General features: G+C 33.6%; 1 protein-coding gene across 2 annotated transcripts in view; it reads left to right on the top strand.

Annotated features, from left to right (window-relative positions):
* METAP2 (methionyl aminopeptidase 2) overlaps window positions 1-15,840 on the top strand; it is a 29,268-nt gene that overhangs the window by 8,436 nt on the left and 4,992 nt on the right. For both annotated transcript variants that reach the window (XM_019446477.2, XM_019446478.2), the window contains exons 3-6: window positions 2,227-2,292; window positions 6,129-6,231; window positions 14,126-14,287; window positions 15,027-15,208. In XM_019446477.2, coding sequence (XP_019302022.1) covers window positions 2,227-2,292; window positions 6,129-6,231; window positions 14,126-14,287; window positions 15,027-15,208 — 513 coding nt within the window. The remainder of the gene's footprint in view (window positions 1-2,226; window positions 2,293-6,128; window positions 6,232-14,125; window positions 14,288-15,026; window positions 15,209-15,840) is intronic.

The following is a 15,840-nucleotide window of genomic DNA, read 5'->3' as shown; positions in this document are numbered from 1 at the left end:
CTCTCTGACCCTCCCCCGATCATGTTCTATCTCTCTCTGTCTCAAAAATAAATAAACGTTAAAAAAAAAAATTTTTTTTTTAAAAAAGAAATTGCAAATTTCTAAGTCAAACATTGTCAAATGTTGGCTGTTTTCTATCACTCAATCCATTAAAGCCCTATATCATGTTACCTCCTTCTTTGTTAAACTGCTGTTTCCTATTTCTCATTTAGGTGAAAATAAGTAGGATAAAATAAACGAAAAGAACATTCATTTGTTGAATAGAGTGAATATTTATCATATGCTTAGTCCTGTGCCTTAGTTTAAGAAATGGTGTATAATCTTTAAGGAGCTCACAGACAAGTAGGGTCATTGTAGCTCCCTTATCATTTTGCAGGAAAAAAAAAAAAAATATATATATATATATATATATATATAATTTTGTGTGATAATTATAATAGAAGAATATAGGTGGTAGCATGGTGAGATAATTTCTTTTATGACTCTTGCTTATCATTCTGGGAGTAGAAAATTTAAGCATTCGTTTGACATTGTTTTATGAGTGTGGATTTCATGATCTAAAATTATTGATGCTAGCCATGAGTTACTGCCACTAGGGGAAACATTTAAAAGAAGACTATATGGTGAACATACTATTAAACTGTTAACTTCTAATTGTTGCCACAGCTTCCTATTCATCCCTGTTTCATAGCATTGTGATTTGTGGGTAGATTGGCGTACTTCATGAGTGTTGAAATTTATTGAGCAGCCTTTTTAGAAATTCAGAAATTCCAGTCTATTTTTTGGTACCCTTTATTTAAAATGTTTTAAGTCACTATTTATTTAATCTTGGCCATAATAGTATCCTTTATCTTTTCTCCAAGTTCAAGAGAATGGCATGGGCTTCATAAAAGATTGTTATAAAAACTAACAGATAGTGGTTACTTTAGTTACTCTTTTGCTAACTATTTTTTCAGATAGTTCTTAATCTCCATTTTTGGGCATCAGGTTCTTTTGAGAACCTGACAACTGAACCTAGGAAAAGCGTATATACCCTCTGATTTTTGTGTACATTTGACCCAGAAGGACTCTTTCTTTAATAACAACTATACAGGAAAAGATATTTAAAATTTTTTAATTTTTAAAAAAAAAATTTTTTTTTAACGTTTATTTATTTTTGAGACAGAGAGAGACAGAGCATGAACAGGGGAGGGGCAGAGAGAGAGGGAGACACAGAATCTGAAACAGGCTCCAGGCTCTGAGCTGTCAGCACAGAGCCCGACGCGGGGCTCGAACTCATGGACCGTGAGATCATGACCTGAGCCGAAGTCGGACGCTTAACCGACCAAGCCACCCAGGCGCCCCTAAAATTTTTTAATTTTTTAAATTTATTTTTGTGGGGTTTTTTTTGTTTATTTTTTTATTTTTTTATTTTTTAATATATGAAATTTACTGTCATATTGGTTTCCGTACAACACCCAGTGCTCATCCCAAAAGGTTAAATTTATTTTTGAACAAGAGAGAGCGCAAGTGGGGGAGGGACAGAGAGAGAAAGAGGGAGACACAGAATCTGAAGCAGGCTCCATGCTTGGAGCTGTCAGCACAGAACCCAACGTGGGGCTCAAACCCATGAACCGTGAGATCGTGACCTAAGCCAAAGTCAGATGCTTAACTGACTGAGCCACCGAGGTGCCCCAGGAAAAGATATTTTAAAATATGACCCCCTAAATATCCCTGCACGGATTAGGAATCAGGTGATATATTCTTGGTCCAGTTCTGCCATTATCAGTTGGGATTACCTTGGGCATGTCCATTAAACATTCCTTGTTTTACCTCATAAAGTTGCTTTGAGGATCACATGAGGTCATGAAATACTAACCTGCAAAGCATATGTAAACAAACTAGTAATATTTTAGGTGAAGTCACCCAGTCATTAGCATTAAACTAACACTGGTTATTTTTCCTAGTTTTTGAAAAAGAGTGTTAATATACTTTTTATTCTTAAAAATACCTTTTTCAATAATTCTTTTATTAGAGTGAGTCAAAGTTTCCTTAGTGCTTTTGATTATACAAACCAAATTTTGAGACATTAGCATTATATAGAATTCTGTTCTAAGAATATTGGATCAACTCTGTTGTATGTTATTTAAGATGCTTTGTGTGTGTGTTACTTGTCTGCTTATGCTTGTTTTGTCTCTCTGTTTCTGAGGTTTAAATAAATGTGTACTTGAAATGGTCTTTTCTTAGATGGAGATGGGGATGGAGATGGAGCAGCTGGAAAGAAGAAGAAAAAGAAGAAGAAGAAGAGAGGACGTTAGTATCTTAAGTTGGTCTTACTTAAAAAATTTTAAGTGTTTGTTAACCAGCTGGTTTGAAGAGTAGGTTTGAAGTTGCCTAAGATCCTAGTGTATGTCAGGGAAATAAATTTAGGCTTAACAGAGGTAGAATTTAATGAAACAACTATTCTTTCATTTAATAGTCCTGTTGGTATTTTCTTTACCTATTGTTGAGATAAAGGATGTTAATAATAAGTTGGTTGCATTTTACCACAATTTAGGGATGAGTTTATCATTTAAAACTTGAATAATGCAAATAACAATTCTTTCAGTGATGACTAAAGTGATGCCACTGTGTGGTAATAGGGTAAACATAGTTGGCAGTTCACCTGCCAGCTTTGAAATTACAAGATTCTTGATGAGTATTTAATGAGGATTCCCATTATTTAAAATTTGTGCATATGGTAAAATTTTACTAATGACGTATTGCACTATTTCATATTACTTAAAATATGATCCTACTTGCGTTTTGTTTTATTTTAAATGGCAAATTGACATCTTCAGGGACCTGAAATTCTATTAGGGAGACCAGGGGGAGAATGTATAAGTATTGGGGAATAAATGTTGGGTTGGGTTGAGAATCAGAACAAGTTCTAATCTTGGATGCCCTTTGGGCTATTAGGGACCATTGAATGTCTGGTTGCACCTTTCTTTAAATCTTTCAGGCGAAAATTTTATGAATTAGAATATTGGGGCTTGACTCATTTTTATCTCTGTGTTGAGAGAAATACCTAACTTTTTAAAGAAAGCTTTTGGCTCTGCCAGCATTTTTCCTGATGTGTCTCCAGATGAAGATAGGATAGCCTTCTTTCTATTCAGGCTTCTACTTTTGTTAGGTCCTTCTACACATAGGATGTCAGTTCTGTCCCTAGCATAGTCTGTATTAAAAAAAAAAATTTTTTTTTAAGTTTATTATTTTTGAGAGAGACAGAGAGCAAGCAGGGAAGGGGCAGAGAGAGACACAGAATCGGAAGCAGTCTCCAGGCTCTGAGCTGCCCGCACAGAGCCCGACACAGGGCTCGAACTTACAGACCGTGAGATTATGACCTAAGCCGCAGTCAGCCGCCCAACCGACTGAGCCACCCAGGTGCCCCCATAGTCTGTATTTAATGAGCATAGGCTACCTATGTTCTAGAAGTCTTCCAGGGATTATGATATCATATTCCTTCCGTTCAAAAATTGTTAAAAGTGTGCCTATGAGACAAGGTATTGTCTGAAAATGGTTTGAGAGATAACTCTTTCTCCCAATACTCTTAAATTACTCCCTAACAGAAGTAGATAAACAGGGAGTAATGTTAAGGGTCTACTTTGTATATGCCATTGGTAGAATTCTTCCACTGACAGATGTTTTACTATGATGCCATCAGCTTTTATTGTGCCTCCTCTGAGGATGTTGTTGAACCTATTGTTCATTACATTTCTTTATGAGTACTTGTAAGAGACACTCTTTTGTTTGGTCTTAGTATCAAGAATAATTGTGCTTTTCCTGAGTACTTAATGTATTTATCTCATAAGCATGATCTATATGCAAATAACCTAGCTTTAAAAATATATATATTGGCTACTAGAGGGCTTAGAGCCAAATCTGTGGTTTTGTATTGGCTGTATTTCAGGTTCTACTTTATGTTCTTTCCATGTTTTGATTTTTGTTCTCTTATTTACTGTTCCTTATTTGTTTATTTTTGATCTCCTTGTAGGCTATCATAAATCACTTCTGGAATAAGCCAAATAATGTAATAATGAGTCATTCACTGCCCTTATTTTCTTCATTTATAAAGTGAGAGAATTACAAATGATAGTAATGATAACTGTAGTACAGATTGTATAATTATTCATAGTTTTAGATAAAACTTGGGCAGGGTACATTAGAATTTTCAAAGGTTATCCAAGATTTCATCTGGTTTTTCATTTTGTGGATGAGGAATCTGAGGCTTGGCACATTTGGCCATTTGTCCAAGTCACAGTTAATAAGTGGTTAAGGCTAGTCATATTTTGATTACAAATTTTTTTCTCTAATGTTCTTTTTGAGTCTTTTGCTTTAAAGTTTATGGACAGTATAAAAGGCATCTGTCAGATTTGTAGATGAAATAAAGCTGAGGGTGGTAATACTTTTGTTGATAAACTCAGGATTTCAAAAGATCAAAAAAACTGAGAAATAGACTAGGATTAGCAAGCTGAACTTTTATAGATGTACATAAAATTAGAACAGGGTAATAGGATCTAAGGATTTTGAGTGCTAGTACATTGTGAGCCAAAAAGCAGGGAGTCTTAACTATTTAATAGCTCTAAGATTTTTAGAATTAAAAGTATAGTCTTATATTAATTATACCTTATTTGGACTATTAATATAAATCAATTCTGATACCAACTTACAAAGAACATCGACAAATTCAAGGCTGGCACCACATAGGGGTGAAAGTGTTAAGAACCATTTCCCTTAAAGTGGTTTCTTATCATAGAGAGGAAGGAATCAGTTGAAATGAAAAGTAAAATGTTTTCAACTGCAAAGAATAAAGCTGGAACTAGCAGGATAAGTATAGGAAGAGGTTTCTAATAGTTACAGTTCTTTCAAAATGAATGGATTTTTGCTTGGGAGATAAAGACTGCTTCCATTGTTAGGAGTTCACTGCCATCTGTCAGAGGCATTAGGGGATTCCTGGATTTAAGTGTAAAGCTAAATTAGTTGACCTCTAAGATCTTTTTTTATTTTAAATTTAAATGTTCCCTCTTAGGAGGGCCCTAAAACAGTGTTTCCCAAGTTTACTTGCCCATAGGACGCTTTTAAACATTATGTAAAGACGGAAAAACATTTGGTGCTCATGAGATACTATTTGGGTTAAAGGAAGGAACTGAACATGGTTCCATAGATAAATGATTTGGCTCAATAAAGTCATATTTTTATTTATATAGTTTTTTCCCCCATTGCAGAACAAAAAGAGCAAAATATGTGTTAAAATTGAAGACAAAAATCTGTAACATAAGACCAGTTATAATCAAAAGAAAACCACATATTTCACCTCAGTAGTTGAAATGCTGCAGATATACATTGAATGTCTTATATCAACTGCATAAATTAACTCAACTTCCTGGCAGTCTTTGGAAATAGCAGTCATTACTAAAAGGTGATTCTTCATATTATAAGAACTATGTAACTAGTTCTTATGTATTTAAACATTTTTTTCAGAAGACAGATCCCCAGATATTTTTGAAAGTCATCTTGGAACACTGGTGTGTTTTAGAACATAGTTTGGGAAATAATGCTCTTAAAACATATGTAAGAACTCTACCTTTTTTTAAGTATCTGGAAATTTGTGTATGGCTACCTAAATTCTTTTAGCCCTGGGTATGTATATGCTTAACTTTTATACCTTATTATTTCCTTGAAATAAGTTTTTCACTTAATTTATTAATACATAGTAGTTTTATATTTTTATTTCATCTTTATAGGATTTCTTCCATATTTTCTTGTTGCTTCTTTGATTTTTATTTATGAAAAACAGCCTTTATACTATTCCATTTCCAGTATAGTAAATGAAGACAAAAACATTAGAATGTGCTTTCTGCCAAGGCATATACTGTTTAAATACATAATGGAATTCTAAGGAGTTGAATATTTCTATTCCCAAGCAGCAGTACATCGGAGAGGAGGTGGCCAGCATGGTGAAATATCTTCTGTTTTTAACTGTAAGACAGCAAGGAGATTCTTTAAAATTAGGTCATATAACAACCATTAGGAACTGAGAAAAACTGTAATGATAAGTGCTTAATTTTATTTTTAACTGCAGGAGTTAATGCTTTATTTGTATCTCACAGCAAAAGTTCAAACAGACCCTCCCTCAGTTCCAATATGTGACCTGTATCCTAACGGTGTATTTCCCAAAGGACAAGAATGCGAGTACCCACCCACACAAGATGGGTAAGGATCATAAAATAACTTCCAGTTTGATTTTTGAAAATTGTAGCTTAGCAATAAAGCAGATTTGATTTTTCTCAGAGCTTTGGTCCACCACCTTAATAAAAGCTTGTGAATTTGTTAACCAAAAATACAGTAGAAGCCCTCTTATCCAAAATAATTGGGACCGGTCATAGTTTAATCAAAAAAGTATGTTAAAGTGGGGAATAACAAAAAATAAAAATCTTTATCGATAAAGTTAAACATTTGTTTTTTATCATTCTTGATATTGGAACATGTTTTTTCTCCTCATAAGCTATATCCATAATGTATTGTCTTTGAATGTATTCCATTTTGAGCTGCTGTGAATAAAAACTATGTAGTCTGAGGTCTGATACTTGTAAGTTTACATTTTTTTCCTGAAACCATTTGCAGTTCTTATCTACGCTTAATGTGACAAGTTTTTTTTTTTTTTTGATGACTTGCCTTTATTTAGACTTTTCTGAGTAGTCAATTTAGTTTTCATAGGAATAATTTTTTTTATGTACTATATAACAAAATTACAGAATTATAGTAACTGATAATTTACACCGGTTTGTGAGCAAATCACCTGATTTTTCTGAAAGGCAACATTTCCGCTGGCCAGCAGACACTCATAGTGGCATTATGTTGACTGGCTAAGAACATGGAAGCTGGGATTCATTTGAATACCAACTCTAATGCTTATTAGCTTGTGACTTGGGCAAGTAATTTATCATGTCTTTGTTTTCATTTCTTCATCCATAAAATAAGCACTTCATAGGGTTGTTGTGAAGAATATATGTAAAGCATTTAGGAGGGTAACAGACACATGTAAGCATTGTTAGTTGCTGCTATTATTATTCAGAACAGGAACCTGTCAGCCCCTAATTTTCAGAATACAGTGGCCATTGGTCAGTATATTTTACAGAGGGAATTGAGACCATCAGTTAATCCAGTGGTTGCCATAGTTGGTTAAGAAAGCTTCTACTGTAGCCTTGTTTCACTGACCTGTAAAGACATCATTGTTTTTCTTTAAATTTAGGAAAGAACATGATATTGTTATATTTTAATCCCCCTCCTTAATTCCCAGTACCTATAGGGAATAAGTCTATAAAGTTCTGAAATTTTGTGTCATGAGCATCTTTTCTTTGGATTTGAATTCATCAATCACCATCCCTATCTTAAAGCATCTGTTTTTGAAATGTTACAGGCATGTAATTTAACTTTTTGTAGTACATACGATATAATCAACATTTATTTTTAAATATAATCATTTTAATTTTTTTTTTTTTTTTTTTTTTTGCTTGTTCCCTCTTCCTTCCCTTCCTTCCAGACCCATGTAACCACCTAGCAGGTAGCCTTCCATATTTTTATATGCTCCTATATGTGCACATCTATGTCTGTTTATGTAGGGGGAGTGTTTTGGTCTTGTTTGTTTTCCAAAATGGAATCCTATGCACATTTTCATCACCTTTTCTCATTCAGGAAGGCTCTCCAAGTCAGTCAGAAGACCTGTTATTCTTTTGAATGGCTTTATAATATTCCATAGAGTGAATATGCTATATTGTATTTCACCATTTTCTAGTCGATGAGCATTTACTTTGTCTCTAATATTTTTTGCCATATTATAAACCATTCTGTAATAAGTATTTCTAAGATACACATAGTATTTATGTATACGTGTTTATGTATGTGTCTCCTTACACTCTGGCAGTTTTACTGTGTGATAGTTTTCCAGGAGTGGAACTGCTGAATCAAAGAATATGTTAGCACTTTAGTTTATGATTCTCAAACTGCTAATGATTGTGAGCATTTTTTGATTGTTGGCTTTGTTCTTTTGCTCTTCTAAAAGTTTTAAAATTTTGAATATGGTATATTATACCTCTGGATTCCTAGCAGTCTCTTAGATTTTTTTCAAACTCTTCCTCTGTGTTTTATTATGTCTTTAGTTAGTCTGGAATTTTTTTGTGTAGAGTTGGGAGTGCTAATTTTAATTTATTTCAAATGGACAGCCAATTGTGCTAGAATTGTTTATTCATGAAATAATTCATTCTAGGGGCGCCTGGGTGGCGCATTCGGTTAAGCGTCCGACTTCAGCCAGGTCACGATCTCGCGGTCCGTGAGTTCGAGCCCCGCGTCAGGCTCTGGGCTGATGGCTCAGAGCCTGGAGCCTGTTTCCGATTCTGTGTCTCCCTCTCTCTCTGCCCCTCCCCCGTTCATGCTCTGTCTCTCTCTGTCCCAAAAATAAATAAAAAACGTTGAAAAAATAAAAAAAAAAATAAAAAATAAAATAAAATAAAATAAAAAAAAGAAATAATTCATTCTACTCAATGGAATAACCACCTCTGCCATATACTATATTCTTATATTATGGAACTATATTTTCTTAGTCAACCAATTTCTATTCTACGGATCTGTTTGTGTATTCCTGTGCTAGTATTTGGATTTATCAGCAACTTTATATGTTGATAATTCAATAAGGCAAGTCTTTCTCCTCTGCCATACACGCCCAAACACAGTTCTTTTTTATACTAAGCTGTTTTTAGTCATAATAGTTTTAACACATATACCCACAGAAAAATGCTCTCATTAGAATTCTGATCAGAATTGCATTATACTTATGTATCTTTTTTCAGAAAATTGACAGTTGTGTCACTTTATCTTATCCATTGTCATAGTATATTTTCCCACTTATTCTGATTCTTTTCAGGTAGGTCCCATCCCTTGTTTGTTAAATTTATTAAGTGTTTTATGGTTTTGTTACTGATGTGAACAGGATGTTTTTATGTTTCCATTTCTATGTGTTTATTGCTAAGTGGAAGAAAACCATTGATTTCCTATACTTACTAAAAAATAGATTAATATTTTTAATAATGTGAATATAGTGGAACAGTTGAAGTAATGTTTAATACAAAGAAAATTGAGATTTTATAAACCTTAAAAACTATCTTTCCCTTCTTACTATCATCTGTTGCAAATTAAACATTGTAGAGGTAGAATAACCTCTGATTTTGAAACAATAGAGGAAGATATTAATTATATGTTATATTTCTTAAGTAATACTTAAATATTTAAAAGCAATCTTGTATGCTGTGGGGAAATGAAAAAGAAGTTTATTGTGGTTATGTTTGCTTTTTAGTAAGTTTTAATATTTTTTGACATTCATATAACCAGTTTTGACTATTTGCAACTAGATCAGAATCAGTATTCTTATAGGTTTGGTAAAGTATTAAATACAGTTTTGTATATACCCTTTTTTTTTTTTTTAAGTTTTCATTTAAATTCTAGTTAGCACACAGCATAATTCTAGTTTCAGGTGTATAACATAGGGATTCAACACTTCCATATATCGCCCAGTGCTTGTCACAACAAGTGCACTTCTTACTCTCCATTACCTGTTTCATCTATTCCCCCCACCTCCCACCTCCTGTAACCATCAATTTGTTCTCTACATTATAGGGTTTGTTTCTTTGCTTGTCTCTTTTTTTCCTTCATTATTTTTTTTTTAATAAACTTACTAAAAATTGCATGAATTATCACAAAGAACTTGCCTGTGTGACTACCACCCAGGTTGAGTGCAGCATTTTATTTAGCTTTTTATTTAAAATAATTCTGCACTTAAGAGAAAGAATTCCTGCATACCTTTCACTCAGGTTCTCTTTAACATTTGCCTCATCTATTGTTCTCTTTCTCAGGGGAATATGACAATTACACCGAATATATATATTCTGTATAATATACCAGTAACATTCCATTTTCTCCTTGGAAGACAGAAAGATAGAGGGCAGATGTGGAAAATGTTATATTGGTGAATCTGTATTCATCTACTTTTTCTGAATTATTTGAAAGTAGTTTGTGTATTTTTGGATGGAATACTAGACAAGTAGATATCCTGTCCTTTTCAGGATTGTCACATCTGGAGGCACATGATATCAGATTTTATTACTTGGATAAGGTGTATCTAGTTTCTCTAGTGTGTCATTACTATTTTTTCCTCTTATAATTAGTAATTTGCACTTCTAAGAAAACTGACTTTCTGTGTGTATTTCCTATGTTAGTAAAAATTTTTAAACCAATTTTGAATGACTATAATATTCTATTTTGTATCTAGTATAATTTTATTAGTGATTTCGCTCTATTTTCTGTAACCTGGAATTAGTTGTAAAGGCTTAGATTATATTTAGATTTTGACAGGGACATATAAGTGATACTGTGTTCTTCATATTGAATCATAGTCTGTTGCATCAGATATAATGTCAGATTGTTCTGTTACTAGTTTTACTGTATGTGGTCACTTGGTTAATGTGATACTAGCCAGCTGTTTCTTTTTTAAAGGTACTTTTTTCTTTTTGCAGTTTCCAAGTAATCTGTGGGTAGTTTGGTACCATTGGAATATCCTTTTTTTCAACAGCCTTTTTCTTAATTATTTTAATATCCATTCATGCTTTATCAGTTTTTTCATTGGGGACTGCAAAATGATGAATTTCTAATTCTGTAGTTCTTTCTACATTTATTAGCTGATTTTCTATAAGAAGAATTTTCCTTTATCAGCTGGGTCTCAATTAACTTTATCAGTTAACAATAGTTTCTTATAGGCAAAGTTAAAACATGCTTTATTTTTCTGTTTACCAGTTTTCAGAGGAAGGAATTGATCTACATGCAATCTTAATTTCTAGGTTAAAGGCATGCATTTTTAAATGATTTTTATAAACGTGGTATTTGGTGCTTTAAAAATATAAATGTAAGTAGCTTTCAAGTTATCCATGCAGTGAGTTCAGAAATGTTTACAACTGTTTGAAACTAATAATCAGATTCCTTTGTATCTTTTGGTTTTACTTACATTTTATGCTCTTAACACATCTAGTAAAAATGATGAAATATTGAAAAGACTCCGAAATATGAAAGAGGTGTGGGAAGTTTACATACTCTGTAAACACTTCTGTAAAGATTCTCTTTCGAGCAGTTATTTTGATAGTTTTGTTGTATATACATAATTTATTTAAAAAGTATTTCTAACCCACCTCTGTCACTTGGATGAATTAATTGCCTTTTCAAATAATTATTGGCTCAGAATGTGTTTTTCATTTTACTAATTTCTATGTATTTGCTAAATAGACTGAACGTCAAAATACCAAATTTAGGAAAGAGGACAGGCTCCTTGATAATATTTTTTGTCTTTAGAACGAACCTGGAATTCTTTTTTTTTTTTTTTTTTCAACGTTTTTTATTTATTTTTGGGACAGAGAGAGACAGAGCATGAACGGGGGAGGGGCAGAGAGAGAGGGAGACACAGAATCGGAAACAGGCTCCAGGCTCCGAGCCATCAGCCCAGAGCCTGACGCGGGGCTCGAACTCACGGACCGCGAGATCGTGACCTGGCTGAAGTCGGACGCTTAACCGACTGCGCCACCCAGGCGCCCCACGAACCTGGAATTATAATTTTAGATGCTGGCAGTGTATTTCTTGAATATTACTAATGGCTTTCAATTTGAACTCAAGACTTAGGAAAAGAATTTCTTTAATCTAGCTTCTGATTGGTACCTCTTTAGCAATAATGCAGAACATTCCATAACCTTTTGAAGAATTACTGCTTCTAAGAATCAGCTATGCAGCTTCAGAAGTATAAGATGTTTATGTGAGACCTGTTGATTTCACTATTGGAGATCTTTATTGTGCCATATTCTGATTCTAAAATGTAGTTAGATAGCATTTGAAATTTAATTATACTTAGCATTTTAATCTATAAGAAATGGATTCCAAGAATTGAAGAGAAAAAATTGGAATTGATAATGACCAATTTCCTTTTCATGGCCCTACTGCATGATATCCATCAATTCCCTGTGGACATAGTCTTTCATCTTAACCATTCTAGAAAAAACATTTGGGGATATTTTTGTTTTTCACAAAATGTTTGGCTTTTGAGGCAAGGGGTGCAATAATGGTATGGCTATTGTATATGTGCCAGAATTATGGCCCATGTAAGAGACAACTGTGATATGTTTTGTTTAAAAACTGATGTCTTTACAGTATTCTTATGCCTGGAAGTGATTGATTCTTAGAATGTTTGGGTTCTTGGTTTCCAGGAAAGATTTTTGGATTCATGGGAGAGAATAAACTGGAGTTATATCTGGAGGTCAGGAGATTGTGGCTTGTCTGTCCCATCATGGAGTGAGCAACTATAAGTGTATTGCAACTGAAAAAGATTGAGCCACATGTTGAGAATATACTTTTTAAAGGATTGTATCCTGTTACCTTCTAGTGTGAGGATGTTCCTTTGAATACTTGTAATTGCCTCTTGAATCTTCACTATTCCGATTAAAAGTAATTCATACACATTTAAGTATTTGTGGTGTTCAAAACTGACCTTAACAGATGGTGCTGCAATATTTCTTTATAATGTCAGTATATAATCCAAAATACATTTCCAAACAGAAAATAAGCCAAAGAAGCCTCTGTGATGCTTAAGTATCCCTAAAATGACATAGGACGGCCCCTTTGTGTCATTGTAGCAAATTAGAGCTGCTAGATGTTGGCACACAGGTAGCTGTTGCGGTAGGAAGTAATCATAACTTGACAACGACCAAGAACTCACAGTATTTGGAAACATTAATTTAGGGGCATACTCTAGAGCAGTTATGTTAACTTTTTCTATAAAGAGCCATGTAGTAAATATTTCAGGCCATGAGCGTTACTCACTTATGCTTTTGTAGCATGCACGTAAGTACCTATAGACAGTATGTACACAAATAGACATAGTTGTATTGCAGTAAAATTTTGATTACGAGACACGTACCAGGCTGGATTTGCCTGCAAGCCATAGTTTGAGGAAAATAGGAGTAATCTTGAATGCATCACTTTATTTCTTTTATTTTTAAATTAAAACTTTTTTTTTAATGTTTATTTATTATTGAGAGACAGAGAGAGAGAGAGAGCATGAGCATGGGAGGGGCAGAGAGAGGGGGAGACGCAGAATCTGAAACAGGCTCCAGGCTCTGAGCTGTCAGCACAGAGCCTCACGCAGGGCTCCAGCCCACAAACTGTGAGATCATGGCCTGAGCCGAAGTTGGACACTCAACTGACTGAGTCACCCAGGTGCCCCAATGAAGGCATCGCTTTATACTGAGTATAATTTATACCTCAGTGATCACTGAGTTGTGAACTGTGTATTCAGTATTGCCAGTAATGTATGAAAGTTATAAGAACTTTTTAAAAGATTTTCATTTGAAAAGTTACTATTTTTGAAAGGTGCTGCTTAAAGGGAGTCAGTGTATCTTCTCATTTCCCAGATACTGAATAAAAAATGTTTGTTACCCCTGGCAGTTTTCAAATATGAGCCATATCCTTCAAGGAGAATCGCCTCTTACATATATGTACAATTAGAAAGATCCTGCAAAAGCACATAATATTTTATATTTTGATGAAAGTATATGTAGATTTCCGGTCAAGTTTTCATATTAGTACTTACCCTATTGATGAAATTAAACATTAATTTTTGGTGTGGTCTTTTGAAGTCTCTCAGAGTAACCTTGAGTGGAAGGATAATTTTTTTTCTTCCACTGCTTGGTTTCCAGGACTCTTTTCTGGCTTCTCTGTTTTTTTTTTTTTTTTTCCTTTTTGTGTTATTTTTGTGTGGCAAAGTTTTAGTCTCTGACTATGAATGAAATTTCACTTGAGGACTTTGAGAGTCTTACAAAAAAGGTTTAACTTGATTTGGCTTGATTGCAAGTGTGTGACTACTCATATTTCAGAAACTTTGCTGATGTTTAATTAATATAAGAAATTGAATGTGTGACATTTTTATCTAAAATGTCTTATATTAGTGTATTTTTATCTCTCAGCTTTTATGCTTATCTGCTGTTTCTAAAGTGACTAATACTATGCTATACATACTATAAAGGCGAACAGCTGCTTGGAGAACTACAAGCGAAGAAAAGAAAGCATTAGATCAAGCTAGTGAAGAGATTTGGAATGATTTTCGAGAAGCTGCAGAAGCACATCGACAAGTTAGAAAATATGTTATGAGCTGGATCAAGCCTGGGATGACAATGATCGAAATCTGGTAAAAGGAATATATTTTTGTAAGAATGTGATAAAAAAAAATTTTTTTTTAAGTGCTAACTCTCCAGTTGTAATGTTTGGCTTTCTTACTACTTTGCTTAAACTTGATGTGAGGGTTCTAGAAATATGAGTTCTTATACTGTAAATGTAATGAGGAAACCATAAGAGGACATTTATACCTCAACCACCCTATTTTGTACTTTGTACACTTATATGTGCAAATGCACACATTACTCTGATTCTTACTTTCTGTTTGGAAGTCTATTACTTCGCTATCTAACAATTTGTATTAAAATTATTGGTCACAAAACAGTTACAATGCAATGAAGAAACCAATAAAAGTACTTTGTCTCTAGTTTTCCTTTCGAGTAGTAATTAGCTATAAAAGGCAACAGTTCTCTAATTCAGACAGTTTTTTAAATGTGCAACATTGAGTAAATAAAATGTAATCAACATTTATATTAGTCTGAGTGGAGAATCTCACTTCCTAGTAACTAAGTTAAAAGTGGATTGTGTGGTTCTGTTTCTCCAGATTTCTAGTGGAATTGAATTTTTTTAATCTTTTATCTTTTAGAAATGAGCTACTATTTTCATAGCATCAGAGAACTATTAGTCATTCATATCCAGGAATTGTTCAGATCTTTCCCAGAAAGTAACTTAAGAGTTTTAGTAAATTCTCTGGACCTGATGACCTTTAAGGTATATAAAGATAAAAATGTAAATAATTTTTTTTTAAATAGTGAAAAGTTGGAAGACTGTTCACGAAAGCTAATTAAAGAGAATGGATTAAATGCAGGCCTGGCATTTCCTACTGGGTGTTCTCTAAATAACTGTGCTGCCCATTATACTCCAAATGCTGGTGACACAACAGTATTACAGTATGATGACATCTGTAAGATAGACTTTGGAACACATATAAGTGGTGAGTTTTTGGAAATAATTCCCCCCCCCCCCCCCCCCCGAAAAAAGTAGTCTTCTCTATGTTAGATGGGGCTCAGGTACTTGAACTTCCTAATTTTCTTCTTTATGCCTCACTTTTCAGTAGAGTTGTGTTGAGCCAGTTTTTGAGATTTACTTTTAAGTATCCTACTACATGGAGTATAATGCAAACCATTGGGTAATTGAGGTTTATAACTCTTTGTATCAAGGTGAGAAGAAATTAATCTTGTTTATCTATTCATGTTGTTTCAGAAATTTATCTGTTAATAAGAACAACAAACATTTACTTAGAACGTTTAAGTTTACCAACCTTTATATACTTGCTAGCTTTTCTAAATTCTGCCCCCAAACCTTGTTGGGTGAGTACCTTTTATCTCACTTAGGTGAGAAAATAAAGTTCAGATAAAGAAAATAAAGTTCAGATAAAGTACTTACCTGAGGTTTTGCTAAATTGCAGAAGCTGCACTGATTGGCGTCTGTAGACCTTTACATTTTCTCTGCCCACATTACTGTTCCTTAGTCCCCAGGTTTTTCTCTTTTTGATTTGTTTCTGTTTATATTTTTGCTTATCCACCTAGGTTAGTACTATATTGGTGCTATCTTGAAATGTTACAT

Source organism: Panthera pardus, unplaced genomic scaffold (assembly GCF_024362965.1).
Source record: "Panthera pardus isolate Hobbes unplaced genomic scaffold, ASM2436296v1 HiC_scaffold_6, whole genome shotgun sequence".
Classification (NCBI taxonomy): domain Eukaryota; kingdom Metazoa; phylum Chordata; class Mammalia; order Carnivora; family Felidae; genus Panthera; species Panthera pardus.
Note: the sequence above shows the minus strand (reverse complement) of the source record. Positions and strands in the feature narration are given on the sequence as shown.